The 15,630-nt window shown below is 43.8% G+C and overlaps 1 protein-coding gene across 4 annotated transcripts in view; it reads left to right on the top strand.

Moving 5' to 3' along the window:
* LOC142194290 (uncharacterized) overlaps positions 1-13,733 on the top strand; it is a 34,920-nt gene extending 21,187 nt beyond the window's left edge. For 2 of the 4 annotated variants that reach the window (XM_075263331.1, XM_075263332.1), the window contains exons 2-5: positions 6,801-7,064; positions 7,850-7,947; positions 8,194-8,259; positions 10,497-13,733. In XM_075263331.1, the coding sequence (XP_075119432.1) occupies positions 6,801-7,064; positions 7,850-7,947; positions 8,194-8,259; positions 10,497-10,676 (608 nt within the window). In that variant the 3' untranslated portion in view covers positions 10,677-13,733. Of the gene's footprint in view, positions 1-4,089; positions 4,159-6,353; positions 6,687-6,800; positions 7,065-7,849; positions 7,948-8,193; positions 8,260-10,496 lie in introns of all 4 variants that reach the window. The other 2 variants (XM_075263329.1, XM_075263330.1) reach the window with 2 other exon arrangements.
* Positions 13,734-15,630: the final 1,897 nt, after the last annotated feature.

The following is a 15,630-nucleotide window of genomic DNA, read 5'->3' on the forward strand; positions in this document are numbered from 1 at the left end:
ACTAGCATGGTGTACCTAATAAAGTGGCCGGTGAGTGTAGATAGGACGGTACATAGGAGTATACAGGAGGTTATAGATAGGACGGTACATAGAAGTATACAGGAGGATATGGATAGGACGGTACATAGGAGTATACAGGAGGATATGGATAGGACGGTACATAGGAGTATACAGGGGGATATAGATAGGACGGTACATAGAAGTATACAGGAGGATATGGATAGGACGGTACATAGGAGTATACAGGAGGATATAGATAGGACGGTACATAGGAGTATACAGGGGGATATAGATAGGACAGTACATAGGATTATACAGGGGGATATAGATAGGACAGTACATAGAAGTATACAGGAGGATATAGATAGGACAGTACATAGGAGTATACAGGAGGATATAGATAGGACTGTACATAGGATTATACAGGGGGATATAGATAGGACAGTACATAGGATTATACAGGAGGATATAGATAAGACCAACATGTGGTGTTTAAAGCGTTAATGGACTTTGGGTCCCTGATCTTAGACTGTTAACCCCTTAGATAGTACTGACCAGCATCATATCCTTGTAGTCCAGGCTGGTCCTCAGTAGTGCCAGCTATAGGTATCCTTGTATGGTATAATATGTACGTTCAGATGTAACATGTTCTGCCCTCCTATATATTGGTTACATGTGTTTGGGGGGTGAGGCTGTGGACAGATGAGGAGGGCTAGCTTCTTCAATCTACTTTAAAGACATGTTTATGTGGCACTCACTTAATTAAAAACACTCTGGAACTCCTCCATAGTACCCCCTGTACAGTTTGGGGTGTCTCCTATAACCACGCTCTTCTATACTACATACCTTCCCTTGAGCCCACTCGCCAAGTGGCAGCCATAGCTTGTTATGCATCAGAAGCCAGGCACCGTGCTTTAGGTCAGCGTCTGGCACCTCCTAACAGCAACCCAGAGCCTGTGATCCAGCTGCCTGAGCAATCCTTGACTCCACAAGGAAGGCCCCTGGTCTCTTGTTCTCCTCTCCACACCTAGGGCTCCGGACCTTGATACTGAGTAGCCTGCCTGAGTCCTGGGCAGCAGTGCATAGCTGGTGCAGGCCTGCTACCTCCCAGAGTTAGACATAAAGCTGCGCACTAACATCCCCGCTTTTCGTCTTCACTCTGTAACGCCCCTGCTGATAGGAAGGGACCACATCCTTTCTGTCCCAGGACGTCAGGCTCTTGGAAGGTGATATGATATGATAAACAAACATATTGAAAATATCCCTTTAAGGGGGTGTGGTATGGTCTGAGAAGAAGATGGATGCTTTAGTGAGAAGCTCTGTCAACACCATCACGCTAAAGCAACCCACAGCTACTTCATCTGGTCTCCCAGGAGAGAAATTCGTTATCAAATGACCCCTGATCACATTGGGGATATCCCTCCAGTTATTTTGTCTGATTTTCTGAATTCCAGCCCAATGTGATCTGGGCAGCAAGAAGTCGTCCTGAACACAGGTAGCCGCTATTAGAGAAGCAATAATGAGCAACGTGCTCCATATCTTATCAAGGAACACTTCTCACAACAAGCCCATAAAGCGCAGCAGGATACAAGAGATATATTATCATAAATTAGGCGCTTAGACCTTAAAACTGTACAACAATAATGGTGGCTCCTGCCAAGACTCAAGAAAGACCCAGAAATACCTGATACCAACCAAACTCAAAGGAAAGAACCAAGAAACATCTACCAAAAATCCCAAAATGTTAACCTACGTTAGGAAAAACCATATCACATTCAGCTATGGTGAGAAGCCCAGCACAGTAGAGACAACGACTTGAATCCTTCGAAGAAGGGGATTACACCGATAACGCACTGCCTGAAATACAATGTAGCCCATCTCCTATTGTACCTGCTCACATTCCTGTCTCAGCCGAAACAAACTCTGTTAATCTTATGAAATATATGATGATCGCCTCCAAAAGCTCAATTCAAGCAAATATGTCTAAAATGGCCCACAAGATCCCTTCTAATATTGATGACCTCAGCGACAGAGTCAACCACATGGAAGAAAAAATGGCCCACAATTTATTGGTGGACACAAATAACAGGAGGAAGGAACAGCATTAAGAATGAAGATGGTGGATATCGAGGACAGATCATGAAGAAATAATATCAAACTCAGGGGAATACCAAAAGATATATCCCAACCTGACATAATCCCATTTCTACAAAAACTTATGTCGACACTGAATCCACTAAAGCTGATTACATAATAGACACACAGACTAATAAAAGAAGTTTTTCCAGCTCACCACGTTTGTATATTACATCTTCCTGGGAAGCACGGACACAAGGCAGACTGGAACCAGAATGGATATGAAGAACCAATAAAATCCAGCGTCACCAGGCAATGTTCAGTAAAATTTAACTTTGATTTTTCATCCGATAAGAAAGTTACAAAGTAACTATAGGGAGTTGATAATCGACATAGCATAAAACCAAGGCTGTGCGTTTCGGAACCAAGCGTGTTCCTTCCTTATAGCAAGAGGAAGGAACACGCTTGGTTCCAAAACACGTAGCCCCGACCTATCACAAGTAACCACTCAAGACAGAAGAAAATTCCAACCTATCACCGCCCTCTTGAGGGAAAACAGAATACTATATACACACGTGGACAAAATTGTTGGTCCTTCTCGTTTAATGAAAGAAAACCCCACAATGGTCACAGAAATAACTTGAATCTGGAAAAACTAATAACAAATAAAAATTGTATGAAAATGAAAAAATGAAAGTCAGACTTTACTTTGTACTTCAACAGAATTAAAAAAAAAACAAAACCATGACACGGCCTGGACAGAAATGACGGTTCCCGTAACTTAATATTTTATTGCACAATCTTATGGGACAATCGCTGCAATCAGACAATTCCTGTAACTGTCAATGAGACTTCTGCACCTCTCAGCAGGGATTTTGGCCCCTCCTCATGAACAAACTGCTCTAGTTGTCCCAGGTGTGAAGGGGCCTTTTCCAGACGACATGTTTCAGCTCCTTCCTAGGATTATCAGTAGGATTTAGGTCAGGGCTCCTAGAAGCCACCTTAGAATAGTCCAATGTTTTCTTCTTAGCCATTCTTGGGGGTTTAGCTGTGTGTTTTGGGTCATTGTCCTGTTACAAGACCTGTGACTGAGACCAAGCTTTCTGACACTGGGCAGCACATTTCTCTCTAGAATCTCTTAATAATCTTGAGATTTCATTGTACCCTGCACAGATTCAAGACACCCTGTGCCAGATGCAGCAAAGCAGCCCCAGAACATAACAGAGCCTCCTCCATGTGTCACAGTAGGGACAGTCTTCTTTACAAGATGGGCTTCATTTTTCTGTCTGTGACCATAGAGCTGATGTGCCTTGTCAAAAAGTTTGAGTTTTGTCTCATCTGTCCATAGGACATTCTCCCAGAAGCTATGTGGCTTGTCACCATGTATCGATATAAGTGGTATGCCAACGCCGCCACAGCCCGATCGTGCGGAATGCTGGAATATAATGAAGTGACATCACATGATACCCACGAATCAGAACTGTCCCAAGAAAATACAGAAAACATTTTTAACAATTCCTTTGAGTCTTTTATGAAGCCTGGGATTCTACGCACCCCAGGCTTCGTGGGTATCATGTGATGTCACTTCATTATATTCCAGCATTCCGCACGATCGGGCTGTGGCGGCGTTGGCATACCACTTATATCGATATAGTGCGTATACTCCAGATCTTTGTGAATATATTTTACAGGTGACTGATTTTTTGTTGAAACATAATTATTTTATGTTTGATTCACAATTTTTCTTACAGATATGTGGGGCCCCCATGGGCTCCCCTTTCTCCCCCTCGCTTGCTAACATCTATATGGCGAGGTGGGAGGAACTTTTCATTTTTCCAAATTCCAATCCTTATTTTTCTTTTATACATTGGTATGGGCGCTACATCGATGATATCCTCATTATTTGGGGGGGCGATGTAGCGCCCATACCAATGTTTTTGGATTACATCAATTTAAATGATTTTAATTTGAGTTTTACACACAATTCTCATCCCAAAAGAATTTGTTTTTTAGATCTGGAGCTTATAGGCAACGCTGCCACGGCCTCTGTGCAGACATCACTGTACCGCAAGTCTACCGCAGGTAACACCACATTATTGGCCTCTAGTTGCCATCCATCTCATACCATTAAATCTGTGCCGGTAGGGGAACTATTTCGCACCAAACGAGCATGTTCAGATGATGCAGATTTTAAAGAACAATCAAAAATCACATTAAAAAGACTAAAAGATCGTGGATATCCCACTTGGACCTTAAAGAGGGCGGAGCGTATTGTTTCTAGTAAAGATCGTAAATTACTTCTACAAGATAAGTCAGCGACTAAAGACAAAGAAAAATCTTTACCATATTTTTCTACACCTTATAGCCCCCAATTTAATCAGGTTGTCCAAGTAATTAAAAGAAATTTACCGATATTGGAAACTGACCCCATAGTTAAGGAGATCCTACAATCGGGGGTAAGATTTGTATCTAGTCGCGGCAAATCATTGTCAGACCATCTATCCCCTAGCCTATACATTTCAAACAATGGCCAGGATTCCACTTGGCTTGATAGTACAGGCTTTTATAAATGTACACTTACTAGATGTGCGGTCTGTAAATTTTGCAAAAAGACTAAAACATTTGGACCTTCCGAAAACAAATCGCTATTTAACATTAAGAATTTTTTGAACTGCAATAGCACTCATGTTGTCTATATTATTGAATGCACGAAGTGCAACCTTCTCTATGTAGGTTGCACAATCCGCCAGGTAAAAACTAGGATATCGGAACACCTGGCGGATTGCTTAAAAAATCCAACAGACAACATGTCCAATGTGTCACGTCATTTTGCTATAGAACATAAGGGGGACATATCATCTTTTTTATTCTATGCAATTGATTTTGTTCCCATACCCAGGAGAGGCGGGGATCGAAGAAAGCTTCTGTTTAAACAAGAGGCTTTCTGGATCTGGAAGCTTAATACCAGAGTTCCGGCAGGGCTCAATATCAAACAAGATCTAGCATTGATCTACTAATACTATCATGAGTTTATATTTATTATATACACAAACTAGCTAATAGCAATAATTTTCCCTTGCATTGATGAATATGCATATAAGACTAATGCATTATGTAACGCATATAATGAATTTACATGTATGATCAGTATATCACGTGACGTGTCATGTGGTTGTCTATCACGTGAGCGTGTCATGTGATCATGCGTATTGGCGGAAGTCTTGTATTGCTTCTGCCATGTACAAGAAACATTGTGGACGTATATCATCTCAGGGGTAAGTCCCCCAATACTTATATTATTTGTTTTTTCATTGTTTTTTCAATGGGTTGTCTTATGTTTATGCCATAGGGGATGTCAATTTGGTGTTGATGTAAATATGAACCCTTTCAAGATTTTGATTACATAGTACTCATTACATGACATATGAAGAGTTAATCTCTATTTTATGGGTGGGGCTGATAGCCTATATAAAGTTGTTGTTAGTTGTATGTTGTTAGGCTATGAGTAAGGGGCATAACATAGCCCCGAAACGCGTAAGCTGTTTTGCATTGCATGTTGGATCCATCTTGTAATTCTTTTTAAACATGGACTAGTAAAGGTGAAGTTTTATTAAGTTTTTTTGGCGCTGGATATTTTATTTCTTTGATGCACGTTGTATCCTCTTCAGTCAAGGATTTTTCCGAAGCAGCCTATACAAGTATGTTTCCATTCCATTTTCATTTTTGTTGGGTTTGAGCGGTTTTTCTTTATTTTTTGCACGTGTGTAAGTGGGGATTCCCGAATAATTTTGTCAGTAGAGGAAACACTTTTATCATTCCAAACCTGGAGAACGGGATGGCACTGCTTAAAAAGTGGGACTCTTGTCAAGCTTTAAAAGAAAACAAAGCACACTTAATCCAGGAAGAGTCAACACCAGCACCAAACACAAGAGGCAGCTAAAAACTTATGGCGACTCGGACTGGACTGCTGAAGTCTACTCACACATGCTGAATACCCTTTGGGTTACACTCTGTTCTTCTGTTATGTGATACTTTCGTTGACTTTCATTTCTCTTCCCCCACTACCCATTCATACCTGGTCTACATCCTTCTTTGAAAACCTGGAAGCACCAAACTCAAGACACACGGAGACTACAACAACCACCGATCTGCCATTTCATATAATGCCAAAAATGTGACATGGTGTGATAAGCTACTTGTGGTTTTGTTGTATGACTCTCGCAGCACACTAGTGGTCAACTACAATTATTCATCCTCCTCCTCTTGTACCTCCACAGGTCTCCTCATCCTCCTGACCAGACTATCACTCTCATCAGGCGCAGTCTATGTGCGGAGAGGATCAGACATCACTGACTGCAGCATGAATTGTCCTCATAGGGAAAGTGTCCTGGAGGTGTACAGAGTCTGTGGGGATGATGAGAGTAATCTCCTGGAGCTGTGGTGTGATAGTATGTGGTCTTATAACCGCTTAGAGCCCAGACTGCACCTGAACACAAGCAGCGGGTGCTGGACCCTGACAGATGCCGGGGAGGACGACTCCTGTGTGTATAATGTTCTGTATCACAGGAATGGAGGAAGTTCCCGGCGCTCCATACACATCATTGTACTAGGTAAGAGCTGATGATAGTGACAGCAGAGCTAGCACTCTATCCCCAGCCCCTAGATTCATGTCCATGCTGATGTCACATGACTGATGGTGACCGACCTTCTCCTGATACTTCCAGATCCAGTTCTCATCTCCAACATCACCAGTAACTCCAGCCGGCTGGGTCAGGACATTGCTGTGAGCGTCCAGTTCTCTGGAGAGGAGGCGGCTGTGACCTGGGAGGTGGACGGGGGGCCTGTCCCTGACCGATACCGGCTGATAGATGACAATAGGACCATGATCATCCCAAGTGCCCAGATAGACGATGCCGGGAGGAGACTCCATGTCCGTATCACAAACCCAGTCAGTGAGGAGACCCGAGAATACCAGCTGGAGATTACAGGTAAGAGGGGTATTACTGGGGTATTATACACCCCTCACACCTTCTATACCCCGTGTGCTGGAGATTACAGGTAAGAGGGATATTACTGGGGTATTATACACACCTCACCCCTTCTATACCCCATGTACTGGAGATTTCAGGTAAGAGGGGTATTACTGGGGTATCATTCACCCCTCACACCTTCTATACCCCGTGTACTGGAGATTACAGGTAAGAGGGGTATTACTGGGGTATTATACACCCCTCACACCTTCTATACCCCGTGTATGCTAAAGATTACAGGTAAGAGGGGTATTACTGGGGTATTATACACCCCTCACACCTTCTATACCCCGTGTACTGGAGATTACAGGTAAGAGGAGTATTACTGGGGTATTATACACCCCTCACACCTTCTATACCCCGAGTACTGGAGATTATAGGTAAGAGGGGTATTACTGGGGTATTATACACCCCTCACACCATCTATACCCCATGTACTGGAGAATACAGGTAAGAGGGGTATTACTGGGGTATTATACACCCCTCACACCTTCTATACCCCGAGTACTGGAGATTACAGTTAAGAGGGGTATTAGTACAGATAGTACTGTCAATGTGCGGAGAGGATCACTGAATGTAGCCTGAAATGTCATCACACAGATGACTGTACAGAGTATGTGGACATTTTCATACGTTACTATAACTTGGTTTAGAACATCTGGCTGCAGCATTTTTGGCCATAGCAATAGGGTTGATAAAGTTGCTGTGACAGGACTTGAGCTCCAGTGTATTTCTTTCCTCAGGTTCGGGGTTCTCTCGGTTTCCGTCCCTTCCTGGGGTATCTGCTGCTGTTGGGATGATCATTCTAATCCTTGTGATTGTAATCATCGTTCTGGTAATGGTGAGCATCTCTCTTGTTCTTGTGCCGCTCCTGCCAGATTTTTTTATTTTTTTTTGTTAATCCACCTAGAAAGAGTTAGTAAAATTTTAAAAATAAGTTATAGACACCTCCAAATGGTGTTATTAGAAAATGCATCACATTCCACAAAAAATTAACCCTTATATGACTATTGCCCAGTGAAGTAAAAAAAATGATATTTAGTGTTCTGTGCAGTCACCTGACCTATAACATGTCTTATATTCCCAGTGTCATAAGAAGAAGAAGCTGGGGAGAGCAATGGGAATGGAAGACACATCAACTCCGAAGACACAGGTACCGATCACAGCAGTGTATGATGGGAGTGATTGTCCTAGTCAAACTTTTTAAACAGTGGGCCAGTTCACTGTCCCTTGGACCATTGGAGGGTCGATATATAGTTTAAAGGGATTCTACCATTAAAATCACATTTTTTCTCGATAACACGTAGGAATAGCCTTAAGAAAGTCTCTTCTTCTCCTACCTTTAGATGTCTTTTTAAGGCTATTCCTATGTGTTATTGAGAAAAAATGGAGATGAATGCAACCGTGGGGTGGAGGGGGACACTCAATTTTCAATCTCAGGGGGCGTTCACACTTGTGTTTGGTGTCTGGTGTCTGCATTCCGTCGGGTTTCCATCTTCAGTCCCAGCGAAACTGGACAGGGGACGGAAACCCGGTAGTCACCTTTATAACCCACTCAATTGAATGTGTTTGTAAAGGTGACCACCAGTGTCCGCCTGTGGCCTGTCCACGGGGAAACCGTTTTTTTTAGCCGGACACAAAGTCAGACGTGCAGGACTTTGTGTCTGGCTTTAAAAAAAAAGTCACTGGTGGTCACCTTTACAAACCCATTCAATTGAGTGGGTTATAAAGGTGACTGCCGGGTTTCTGTCCCCTGTCCAGTTTCGCTGGGACTGAAGTTGGAAACCCGCATACACCAGACACCGAGCTCAAGTGTGAACGCCCTCTGAGGTGTTATTTATCCTACAGTAAGATATTATACTATTACTTCAGGGGGCACAGGTAGGGTCAGTCCAGGAAGGCAGCTGCCTCCGATGTCCGCCTGTCACATCGCATGTATGCAATGTAAGGAGGATACCGGAGGCAGATTAGGCCATGCAGACATAAGGAGCGGTGCCTCCTGTATCCTCCTTACATCACATACAAGCGATGTGGCAGGAGGACACAGGCGGACACCGGAGGCAGAGCAGGTCGCACAGACATCAGGAGCGGTGCCCTCCAATAGGTAAAGTGAAGTGCGCTTCATGGCCTGGCCTGAGCTCCCCAGGAGCTTCATTATAAATGCATGCTTGTCGGTGGGCCAGACAGAAGTGCTTGGCGGGGCCGCATGTGGCCCGCGGGCCGCAGTTTGAGGACCCCTGATCCTAGTAGTGATGTCCCAGAGTCTTCTCTCCCAGTCACCATGTACAAATCTGCAGTAGCCATCGGGTCTCCTGTTGCAGGGACCAAACAGCAGTGCCCGCCACCAGACTCTGATCACCGATGTTTAACCACTCAGATGCCGCAGTCAAACACAACCACAGAATCTAGGTGGTTATTTTCACTTTCACCTTCAATAGTAGGACTACTTACCCCCCCCCACCACCACCACCACCACCACCAGTGTGGTCTTCTGAAGGCTCCCAGGCCTCCTATAGTATTGGAGCTATTGAGGCTTACTTGTGCCGGGTTCAAGTCCCCTTAGTGGGGCGGAGGTTAAAAAAGTCAGAAGAAAAGGTTAAAAAATATAAATAAATAGACTTAAATTTTAACCCTTCCCTTTTCCTAGATCTCATATAAATAAAAGTAAACCATCTCATATTTGGTATCCTTAAGTCTGAAAATACCCAAACTAACCAAATATAACAAAAAAATATATAGTGAGTGCCATAGCGGAAAAAATCAAAATGGCTGAATTGACTTTTTTTTTTTTTTTTTTTTTTTGTTGCATCGCCCCAAAAGTAAATGTGATTAAAACGTCATGTATTTTCTCAAAGGCTATCACTGAATAATATATCAGTGCCGTAACCTGAAATGTATAAAGTTTACAGTTGTCAGAATATTTTTTTAAAGGTATTAAAACATGAAAAAACCCACAAAACAATAACCCTGGTATCATCGTGATGGTACTAACCCGGAGAATAAAGCCAGTGGGTGAATAGATTTGTACAGTGCTGTTTGGGCTATATAAATAAAGTTGTTGTTATTACAATTACCGTATATACTCAAGTATAAGCCGAATTTTTCAGCCCAGTTTTTGTGCTGAAAAAGCCTCCCCTCGGCTTATATTCGGGTCGACTTACACTCGAGTATATACGGTAGTCACAAAAAAACCAACCTTGTACGACTAAGTAAATATGAGATTTAAGCTTTATGGCTTTTGGTAGGCAGGAAGGTAAAAAAGGAAAACCATCTGCGTCCTGTAAGGGTTAATCCTATTCTATATCTGCCATTAACCCTTCCTTCTCCAGTCCTGCTTGTAGGGATCTATCACATTGGGACCTTTTATGTAACAGATTTTTTTTCTTACAGACCTTCCCAGAGACAAAGAGAAGAGACAAGAAGAATCTGTCCATGTGGAGAAATCTATGGAACATCTCCAAGTACAAACGAGTTGTGCAGAGAGACAGAGGAGGAGTGGAGATGGCTGACAACTCAGTGAGCAGTTCTAAGGAAAACCACAAATATTCTGGAGGTCATCACCAAACATAGACCTGCTCCTACCTGGTATGCAGTGGTGTAGCCAAAGTTTTCTGGGTCCTGGTGCAAACTTTTGTCTGGGATCCCTACCACCTCCCTACAGCATAGTGACAGTGATAATGACTGTTACAGAGCCCCACCAAGTATTATATGCTCCACACAGTGGCCCCCAGGATTATATGCTCCACAGTGGGCCCCACTAAGTATTATATGCTCCACAGCGCAGACAGTATTATATGCTCCACAGTGGCCCCCACTCGGTATTATATGCTCCACACAGTAGCCCCCACCCATTATTATATGCTCACAGTGGCCTCAGACAGTATTATATGCTCCCAACAGCCCCCCTCTGCTTCGGTGCTATTATTATACTCTCGGGTATCTCTGGGGAAGGTGATTAAAAATAACGAATACTAATACTCACTTTGCCTCACCTTTCCTGGACATCCTCGATCTGACACAAGACAGCCAGAGAGGACGCATCCGGCATTAAATAACGAATCTTGAACGCACTCACCGAGTTCTTTGCACACAATAATGTCTCAGATACAGACCCAACTATTAATTGGGCTGCACATAAGGCTACGGCTAGGGGTACCCTTTATCACTGAGGCTTCTCACCTAGAAATGAGAAGTCTAACATTCTAGCTGAATAGGAATACAAACTATTAAATTGGAATCTGCTGATAAGCTTCGATAAACTGCTAGCCTTTACTCCGGCCCCTAAGGAAGCTAAACATGATATATCAAATGTGAGAGTCAGATGGCAGAATTACTTGCAATCCCAGTTCTATCTGCACACAGTTCTACCAGCTTTATCAGAAATTGTATTCTGCCCCAGCCCATACCCGACCCCGGAGTTTGCCTCCTTCTTCCACTCCCTCCACTTCCCTACTGTAACTGCTACTCAAGTCGCCTCCTTAAAAGCACCTGTAACTAAGGAACAATTAGATACGGGTATTGATGCTCTTAAGATTCACTTTATTGCCACCGTCTTATTAAATTTCATTGGCATCTTCAATTCACGTTTTCACATTTGTTTTATTCGAGTGCATATTTCACTTGACTTTTCACATTTTTTTCTTGCACCTTTATCACATTTATCTTGAAAAAAACCTTGCTGGATTACCTCTTTTTATCTTATATGTAGTATTGTAACAATAGTTCATATCTTTTTGAAAACCTTTTGTGTATATTAACATCATCCACAGTTCACTTTTTTTTTTCTCTGGTGGCTATACACAGGCGTATATAAGATTTTGCTCTTGATTTATATGTGCGGTGGCTGTGGTTTTCCCTTCTATACACGCTGTATGTGTGTCTCCTTTGGACACTCCTACTGTTTTGATTAGCTCAAGCATTGTCATGTGATGCTCTCGCACCATTGTGATGCGGGAGCCGCACCTGAATGAATTAATGGCGCCATTAATTACTATTGTGTACCCTATAAAAGCTTCCCCTCCTGCCTCCATTCTGTAGCCCCCTGAAGAAGCAGGGGCGAAACGGTCCATCGGGGCTCAGAGTGGAGGTGCAGCTGGTGAGCAGTGGTTTACGTATATGCTTCACATTTTGTCCTATGTAGGTTGGCCAGTGGTGTAACTACCGTGGTAGCAGCAGTAGCAGCTGCCACAGGGCCCGGGCCATTAGGGGGCCCGGTGACAGCCGCTACCGCTGCGGTTTTTTTTCAATAGGCAGTTACGGGCCCTATTCACTTGCCGATCCTGGCTGGGCCGGGATCGGCAAGTGACACCGCGGGCCCCACAAAGGCTATCATTATACTCGGGGGGGTCTTTGCAGACCCCCGAGTATAATGACCGGCGGATCGGGAGAGGTAATAAACATAAAAAACTGTTACTTACCTCTCCGCGATCCTGCCAGGCCTCCGTCCTACTGTTGTCTGACGTCACATGAACCCGGCATGCTTCCCGGGTCATGTGACATCCGACGTCATTAACGAAGGACGCGAGCACAGGAGGACAGCACAGCACAGGAGCCGGGGAACAGGTAAGAAGCAACATTTTTTTTTAATGTTTTTATTCCCCGGGTCTCCGATTATTATACTCTAGGGTCTGAAAAGACCCCAGAGTATAATAATTGTTTATGGGTGTCCACAGAGGGACATAATACTGTGTGCAGGGGACACTATTGGGGTTAATAGTGTGTGCAGAGGCCACTATTGGGGTTAATACTGTGTGCAGGGGCCACTATTGGGGTTAATAGTGTGTGCAGGGGCCACTATTGGGGTTAATAGTGTGTGCAGGGGCCACTATTGGAGTTAATAGTGTGTGCAGGGGCCACTATTGGGGTTAATAGTGTGTGCAGGGGCCACTATTGGGGTTAATAGTGTGTGCAGGGGCCACTATTGGGGTTAATAGTGTGTGCAGGGGCCACTATTGGGGTTAATACTATGTGTGCAGGGGCCACTATTGAGGTTAATAGTGTGTGCAGGGGCCACTATTGGGGTTAATACTATGTGTGCAGGGGCCACTATGGGACATAATACTGTGTGCAGGGGCCACTATGGGACATAATACTGTGTGCAGGGGCCACTATGGGACATAATACTGTGTGCAGGGGCCACTATGGGACATAATACTGTGTGCAGGGGCAAGTAAGGGACATAATAGCGTGTGGAGGAGGGGGTCGGTCGAGGTCTTCGGCGTCAGTTGGAATGGGGGGGGGGGGCCATGTCAAAAGTTCGCCACGGGGCCCCGCCATTCCTAGTTACGCCACTGAGGTTGGCTTATGTAATACTGGCATGTGTGTGTAACTTTACATTGGTTCTGTTACCTTATATGCTCTTACTATATAGTGGTGATGTGGGTATGATCTTTGCAATGCTACAGATATATTTTTTCAATTAAGTGCTCTGATCTTGTGATATTGTGGGCAATGGGATCCTATTTACATTTATATATACAAAATACTGAGCCTTTCTATACACACATTTATTGTGGCTGTTCTCATCCCCTACACCACTTGCAGATTATACACCTGCTGGAGCTGCTCAGGCCAATGCCACCTCCACTCTTGTTGTGTGCTTTTAAATGTTTTTATGTGTTTGTGTTTTCCTGATACCAATATTTTTTTTACAATTAAAAACATTTTTGTAACAATAAATTTAGATTTAAAATCAAAAGAATTTTTTGTGTTATTTATACATTGATACTTAGTTGGTGCTTTGAGTTTTTGCGGGTATCTTTGTTTATCTAGTATTGAGATAGCTTTGGGTTTGATTAAGAGTGGGGAAGCCCTGTCCCTGATGGCTTCTCCTCCCTCTGCTATAAAAAGTTTATATCCCTCTTCTCGCCACAGCTCATGCAAATGTTTAATCACATTCTGTAAGGCAGTAAATTTCACCAGGCTTTGCTCAGAGCATCCATAACGATGATCCCCAAACAAGGCAAAGATACTACCAGCCCTGCTAACTGTAGACCCATTTCACTTTTAATTTTAGATGTTTAGCTTCTCTCCTCCTCCTCATTTTACTTCAGAAAGGAGCCAAGAATTCCGAAACATTGTAATCTGTCATCATTATTAGTTAGTAGAGATGAGCGAACAGTGTTCTATCGAACACATGTTCGATCGGATATCAGGGTGTTCGCCATGTTCGAATCGAACACCGCGTGGTAAAGTGCGCCAAAATTAGATTCCCCTCCCACCTTCCCTGGCGCCTTTTTTGCACCAATAACAGCGCAGGGGAGGTGGGACAGGAACTACGACACCGGGGGCATTGAAAAAAATTGGAAAAAGTCATTGGCTGCCGAAATCAGGTGACCTCCATTTTAGACGAATAGTGGATTTCAAATCCGGGTCATATGAGAATGTGAACTTTGTGACTATGAGACAGGGATAGTGCAACACTCAGGAGGGCCAGGGCTGGTATCACGGTAATATATCAGATGTGGCCGGCTTGCAGGGAGTCCCTGGGTCCCGAATGTGCACAAAATTTCCCTTTTTGATGTCCCCGACTACCCTCCCCTGCGTGATATCTGACAATGACAACAGACAACCAGGCTTCGGGGGTAATCGTTGCTTTTCTTTTTACTAGCAGGACAAAGTAATACACATGTACATATGGAGGACTTCTTCACATACAATACAGCGATCTTTGCAGGTAGTGTCCAATTAGCGGAGGATGGGGCAGAATGCTTTGGATAGTGGTTGCTTGGCAGTTAACTTGTATATACTTGTAAAGATGGCCTGTATCCAGGGGGTTAGTCCTCAACAAACTGGGTACACGTATGTAGAAGAACAAATACAATTTTTCTTAGCAGCGGGAGATTCTCAATTTCTGCCAGACTAGCTATGGGCTTCTTTAAATATAGATTTGTCCCAAAGACTTACTTGGATAGAGATATACGTGGGGGGTCCCAGATGTATGGATAACCAGGTCCATCAACTTCAGCACTTGTAAGATTAGAGCTTCAGAGGAAAACGCTCTCTGAGAAGGGCCTTGAAGATAGGGAAGAAGACATCTCTGCTTGGTGCACCCTGATAAGTCGGAAGCCATTATCCATGCTCCATGTGCTCTGTCTCACAGCTGTGTCTACACTTGTCGCCCCACACAAAAGACATCAGCCAAAAACGTCCCCAACCCCCTCTAGAGAGGGTGGTCACTCAACTCTCCCTCCAGGCCAGTCAAGGGAGCCTCATTGGTCCTGGAGGTCAGCTAATCATAATGGACACTCCCTTTACAGTTACAACTCAAATTACAATGGCAAAGTATAGGCAGGTGCAGTTCACAAAAACATCCACAAGATGGCGCATTAATAGACCCCCTGTGTGCTGGCTCTGGAAGAATAGAAATATATAGAAGGAATGAAGGGGGAGGAAAATATTTACCTTATATGAAAATGTCCATGCTATCTCGGTCTGCATTAGAGGGAATTGGACTAGCAGTACCGGGACATTACATACACCCCCACTAAGAAAAGAGCCGTCCTCGGCGACTAACTAGCGCGGA

The sequence above is a fragment of the Leptodactylus fuscus genome, chromosome 2 (assembly GCF_031893055.1).
Source record: "Leptodactylus fuscus isolate aLepFus1 chromosome 2, aLepFus1.hap2, whole genome shotgun sequence".
NCBI classification, from domain to species: Eukaryota; Metazoa; Chordata; class Amphibia; order Anura; family Leptodactylidae; genus Leptodactylus; species Leptodactylus fuscus.